General features: G+C 37.0%; 1 protein-coding gene across 1 annotated transcript; it reads right to left on the bottom strand.

Annotated features, from left to right (window-relative positions):
• Positions 1–671: 671 nt before the first annotated feature.
• Positions 672–3966, bottom strand: LOC104587552 (aspartic proteinase Asp1). The gene is made up of 9 exons (XM_010245209.3): positions 3487–3966; positions 2531–2648; positions 2235–2461; positions 1902–2132; positions 1666–1804; positions 1372–1566; positions 1190–1262; positions 1014–1101; positions 672–919 (listed from the first exon to the last, which is right to left on the bottom strand). Exons 1-9 carry the CDS (start codon positions 3693–3695, stop codon positions 817–819), a joined length of 1383 nt encoding a protein of 460 aa, XP_010243511.1. The 5' UTR covers positions 3696–3966; the 3' UTR covers positions 672–816.
• Between the last annotated feature and the right edge of the window lie 2745 nt (positions 3967–6711).

Below are 6711 nucleotides of genomic sequence, written 5' to 3'. Positions count from 1 at the left end.
CACTTGAAAAAGATCTAAGTATATCTATAGTTTCAGGCCTATATTGGTGCGGTACATACAAAAAGAAACGGAACAAATGATTTCTACATGTTTCATGTATCAAGCTCTTGTCGGAACGATACGTATCGGTCTCATTAAAAAACAATGATTTTTGAGAGAGGATTCCGTTTAGGAAGAGAGAGAGAGAAAGAGTCCATAACAATTATTTTTCTGAAAATAAGGAATTGTGGATTAAGAAGATAGGGAGTCCATAGGAAACAGATTCTCAATTTCCTAATTTGCCACAAATCGAGTCTTAGGTAACTATTGGCATTGACTTTCCAAAGAAAAAGAGAAAATATCCCTGCTAACTTGTTTAATGGGATAGCTGGGAAGAGTGAATAGAGGAGGGAGAGAAAGCTAAGGAAGGAGGGAGAAAGGAGAGAAAGGGTGACATTGACAACCTTGCTTTATATATTATAGCATAGACATGGATTCAGATACAATCCTCTTTCACCAGTCCATTGTATGATGATCTTGCTAAAAAGAAAAGAATATGATGATCTTTGTGCAGGGTTTTGTACAACCATTTTTGATCCATTTCCAATCAATTAAATTTCTTATTCTTTTGTGGGGAGGAGGATGTAGACGTTTCCCCTTGTAACAACTACTCAAAAGAACTGAAACATGTATTTTTATTGTAGCAAACTCCTATATCATTTTTCCTTTTAATTGTTAAGGTGGTATACATCAATTGTCATTTCCCTTGCCTCCCCATAAATGAAAAACAAAAGACAAAAAATTATATTGTTTTTTCTTTCAGTAAATCCTGTTCTGCTATACAGCATCATCTCCAAAAGAATAAACTGCAGGATACTGATCTGATAAGATACTGAAGTCGATACCATAAGGATGAGAGGCTTTGCCACCACGATCTTCACTGTTGAAAAAACAGAGAAAAGAGTTGTCCAGTGAGATACCCTTTATGTACAGTCATATAAAAGGAAGAAAATGAAAAAGAGTCCGTTCCAGACTTGGGGAGTCTATTGCAATATGTAGCTATCCATCCAATCTGCCTTTTCTCATTGTCATAAATCACTATTTTGTCACGCAGCAAAGTATCTGTAAAGAGCGCATCAAAAGAAAGAATGATAATCCATTTATAGAACAAGAAAACAAAACTATTGCATTTTGGTTCTTGGAGAATTACCACCAATGATATTGATATCCTGCAATCCTATTTCAGTACCATTCAAAATTCCTAAGCAGGCATTGCCATGAGACTGAAACAGAAAGAAACGTCAAGTGAGATTTTGTGGTTAAATTTTCAGGTGCTTCTCTCTCCACCTCTCTAAGATGATGATGATGATGATAAGTTTACGAAGTGCTTACACTGATAATCAAATAAGACTCGGGGAGTATTTCCAGTCGAGCATTCTTGCCATTTGAAAAGCTTAGTGTCAATGGCTTGAAGTGTTCCTTCACATCACGTATAGATTTAAACGGTTTTGTGCCTTTCCAACATATTGGGAGTGTTTGGTCATCCCGTGCTTCTTTTAATGGTTTTCCAGTTAAATCCTTCCTCACCTGGCAACATAATGGCATCAATTGATTTTTGTATAATATCAATTAATAAGCAAATAATAAAAGAATAGGGCATTCCTGTCCCATTGATTTTCAACTCACTAAAGAAATGAAAGTTTGATAAAACTTGGAATTGAAGTAAGTGTAGGAGCTCCCACTGTCAAAAACTGTCATCAGACCCTTGACACCAGTATGCTGCCCTCCAAAAATCAGTTGGGCAGGTCCCGGCGAGTAGTATTTGCTAAGTAAGAAGAGAATTCCATTATAAGAAACATGGAATTGGACTCGATACCCAAAACTGTTTATATGTTGGGGGGGGGGGGTTATGGATTGCTTACTTCAAGGGATTGCGTGACATTGGTGTCCAAACTACTCCAGAAGGTGGGACAAGATCATCACCAAAGAATAAAAACCCTCCACCTTGCCCATCAAAACAGTGGCCAACCACATTTCTTGTTAAACCTTGATCACTGAGCTGAGATATAATGCTAGATTTGCTGTTACCAAGTCCAAGCACTCCATCCGTAGGAGAAGATGATACAGTAGAGAACTCCTGATCATACCCACATCTATAAACAAGAAGCTAACAATACTTAATATCATGAAAATTTGAAAGAAAAGAAAGACAATGAATAATAACTCAGATCAAAGGAGTATATGAAGTATTGCACCCAAAAACCAAATGGGGTTTAAGAAGAGATCCATTGGTAACACGCAGCGGGAATTCATCCTTGACGAGGACGCCAAGTGAGGAACCGTGATCAGCATACTCAATGTCATAGTCACATTGATCTTTTGGTCTCTCACATTTGTGGTTTCCAGGGTGATTGACGGAGGCGCAGATGGGATCCTGACAATAAACTAAATTGTTTTTGGGTCGGTACAGAGGATGGGGTACCTGCCAAAAGAAATATTAGAAAGAGTAGCAATTTGTATATATGTCTGTGTTTAATCTCTAAGGATTTACCTGAGAGCAGCTAACACAGGGAGCATCGCATTGGAGCCATGTGAGATCGCTGCCAGTGTCAATATCAAGGTAGTAAGGCTTGGGTTGCTGTCCAATGTAAAGGGTAACATAGTACAACCTGCAAGACAGAAGAGGGCACTAGTTGTGGAAGTAGGAAATACAAAAACTGAAAAATCTCAGTGTTCTGTATCAAGATAAACTGGAACTGGAAGAAAAGAGAAAAATACTTGAACAAGATTTTATTGTATAGAGGCCATACAGCAGGTGAAACTGCAATGCAGGGAGCTTTCAGAAATTAAATGGCAAGATAAATATATGATCGAGTAATAGTTTCAAGTAAGGGGTCGTCAAACAACACAGGACAGACAAGAAATAGGTTGTCGAATCCTCTTCAAAGCAACTGGAAGGGAAGATGATCAAATTTCAAAATAAGCTGTTAATTTGAACGTGCAAGGAAAATTTCTTAAAAGTTAGACAAAAATTTTGAATAAACTACGAAGGAATAAAATTGAATGGAAACGAAAATCTTGAAAGTTAGAGATGCAAACAAATTTAAGGGATGGAATTTTGGAAGAAATGGAAAAGAAAGGTCCTCGAGTTTCAAAAGATAAAATGGGTTCTGAAATTTGAAAATCAAACATAGAAAACAAAATCAAATTCAGCTAAAATGGGTAGTGGGATTTATAAAAGAAAATGAGTCAGAAACCGGATTCTGAAACGGGTACTAAAATTTGAAAGAAATTAAAACAAAAAATCAAAACAAGTTTCCGAATTGCAGACACCCAAATCAATTCAAGAATCAACCAGCAAAACAAATACAAGAATTTTGGGGGAGAACCAATGGAACAAGGACAAATGGAAACTGGTGAACTGCAATTCAAGATTTTCCTAGATATTAAAAACCAAATAACTATCTACAAATCTATAATCCACCAATCAATCTTTTCAAAACGTACCCTTCAGGATACACATTTCCACGAACCGGAAACACAACGGAGGAGGGAGCACTCTTGGCGTCACGCTTGGCGCTCGATGACGCTGCCGCTGACGCTGATGGCTTCTTCCGGTTGAGCAAATTGAATGCTGCAGAACAATCTTGAAACATCGCAGACAAAACCAGCACCGATACGACCAAGAACGACATCGTACTTCCTTTCGTCTCCATCTTTGCTCCGAACCTCCTTTCTCAAGATGGGTAGCAACAAAATCGCTCCACTCCTTCGTACAAGGCAACAAGAAACAAGTCAAAGACTGTAATAAGATCTATTTATCTATTACAGTCGTTAAAACCAGCGAAAGACCCAGACGTGTTTGAGTCAACAGTCGAGAGAGAGAGAGAGAGAGAGGATGATTTCAATCGGATGGTTTCGTTTACGCGCGAGACCAAGAGAGCTACTTGCTGTCTTACTGGTCCCGCATTCGAAGTCGGGATTTTATTCAATGGAGAAGGACTGGGGAGGCAAAAGAATTGAATAAATTGATGTAGAGATCTGTTCTTTTGGATTCTTTCTCTCTATAGATGGTGGGCCCTTACTTGTTGATTAAGGATTTCTGATTGAACTTTTTAATTGTTTTAAGGGGATCCTTAATACATAAATTAAGGTGAGCCATGGGCAGATGCAACCTTATAACTATTCCTTCTTTCCTCTGAGATGGGAATGTGTTAGCGAATCTTCATCAGTAGGAGAAGATGGGGTCTTAATTGTGTGGGTCCCTCGTTGGGAAACTTTGGACTAACCCGTCAAAGATGCACTGGCCCATTTACCAATTTTTTAGAAGACCTTTTCAATCGGATCGGGTTCGGGTCGGGACAAGGTGTTCTCACTTCTCAAGCCACCAAAGACAGATCTTAATTTTAAATATTCAGGTTTGGGTTTATCCACAAGTCAGATGGGTCAATGGTTCAATGGTTCAATCAGTTGATCTTTGATTAAATCGATATTTTATTTATCAAAATATACATTTAATCATGTGGTTCAAATGGTTTAAATGGTTCAACTGTCCAGTTAACACCAGTTTGAAAATGTTGATTTAAAAATAGGTAACCCATGATGCAACCTAAGTTTTCGAGTTGGGTTGCATCAACCGGTCTTCTAGTTTGGGTCACTAGATAAGGAGTCCTAACCAGCTTTTTTCAGGTTGGGTCAGATCGGGTCTATGGGTTGGGTCAATTTTTACCGGGTTTAAATCTGATGCCTACTAATCTATTAATACATATCAAAGAAGAAAATCCAACTCATTTCCCAGTAAAAAATAAAAAAAAAAGAGGAAATTCCAAAGTAACATGCTCGTTCATTGGAACCTTCTTCAGGTTTGAGTCAAGAAGGTTGGCCCACTTAGGAATAAGTACTTGGGAGAATTGGGGAAGATTAATGGGTCAAAACTCAAAATTGGCTTTCTTCTGTGAAAGGAATACAGTGTAGAATTTCTTATGAAGTTTTTCATTAGGAAAAATTACTAGTTTGTTCTTGTATTTCACGGACGTGGGATGGGATGTGGGTGCGCTAGAAAGGTGCTGGTTGTTCTGTTCGGGTCACATTGAAACCATTTCTTGCCAACAGGGTCAAGATAGTCCTGTCAACGGGATCGGGCCAATTATAAACGGATCGAATTCAAATTCAAACAATTGGATACCGTTTGCGGTTCTATTGGCCTAACAAAGCATTGGGTCCATTGTCAGGCCATGGGCAAAATCAATTCAACTATATGGGTCAAAAGAACCGATATGTGGATTCGTAGTGAGGAATAGTGTTGAAGCCAAGACATCCATTTGATTCCATGTTGGGGATCCACTAGACATTTAGACAATAAAACAACCTAAACGTCCCTATCAATAATTTGATCTTTCTTTTAGGTAAGCTACAAGAAATATACTTGGGCTCCCTACTGTTCAGATCCATATTTGATGGATACAAGCCCAGTTTCATCTTTTATTACCAAAATTGTTTAATGTTGTTATATTTGATAAAACAAAACCGTTTTAGTCACTGGGTCACAGGTTGAATGGTCTAACCATTCGGTTTGAATGCTATTGGTTTAAATAAAAATGTAACAACAACAACAACAAAATTATTTTTTAAAGTTATTTTACATCTGAATAGAGTAATCAATATTTGCGATGGGATTCTCTGCTCTGTACACATAGGAATCCAATTGTAGATTGGGAACATCTTCCCATAAATTTAACATATATATATATGGGAGATGTTCCCAATGTGGGGCTAGATGCTATATTCCCAATGGTAAGATCTATGGCTGGTTGTAAATTGGTGGGCTTTGGTTTCGAGGTTTTTGGGAAGGGCTATCCCAATTGTGTAGTCCATTTGTGCTAAAAAAGAGAAAGAAAAATCCAGAAGAGAGTACCTTCTACTTAGCCTAATCTCTGTGTGGTTGCATACTTTCTTCCTTATGAAGCAACAACTTTAATTTGTTAGAGATACTTTTGTAGTGGAGAAAGTTCAAATCTCTAAAGAACCGACTTCTTAAGCAGAGAAGAACGCCTTTGTAAGTTTGGCTTTTAGGACTTTCCAACTTGATTTCCATTTTATTGGTAAAGGAGACTTTTGCCTTAACAAACTCTTTTGATTCTGAAAGCTTGGAAAACTCAGAATAAGATTTGGTATTTGGTAATGAATGTAAAAAAATAGGCCTACTAAAAATAAAAGAAATGCAATGTTATTTGATTCATTCAGGTCACAAACTCTCCTTTTAAAAAGAGCTGAAGTTTTTCATAGGGTGTTTTACTGTTTTATATACTTTTCAAGTAAAATGCATTTTTTCTAGTGTGTTAATGACTTTTTGCTCAGTTTTAGTTTTTTAGGGGATCTTTGGTTCGCCACAGAAAACTTTTCTAGTGATATCAGCTGACCATCGGTAAAGAACAAAAAAGTAAAAAAGAAAAAAAAAACACATTTGGTTTACCATCTATAAAACAGAAGCAAGTTAGCCCAAGAAACCGTATTGCTGTGTTTGGTTGCAAAGCAATTTTATTTGAACTAGTATAAATACATGGAGTGCAAATGAAAACAATGTAAATTCTCATTTAATTTAGTTTTGGGTTTTACTATGTCCTGCTTCATGTATTAATTTACCTCATTTGTACTGTAATCAAATAAAATAAGCTAAAGTTTCAAATAAAAATAGGTTAGAATTTACACTCAAATCATTTGCACTGTCATAAT

This window comes from Nelumbo nucifera, chromosome 5 (genome assembly GCF_055504915.1).
Source record: "Nelumbo nucifera cultivar China Antique chromosome 5, China Antique-T2T, whole genome shotgun sequence".
Classification (NCBI taxonomy): Eukaryota; Viridiplantae; Streptophyta; class Magnoliopsida; order Proteales; family Nelumbonaceae; genus Nelumbo; species Nelumbo nucifera.
Note: the sequence above shows the minus strand (reverse complement) of the source record. Positions and strands in the feature narration are given on the sequence as shown.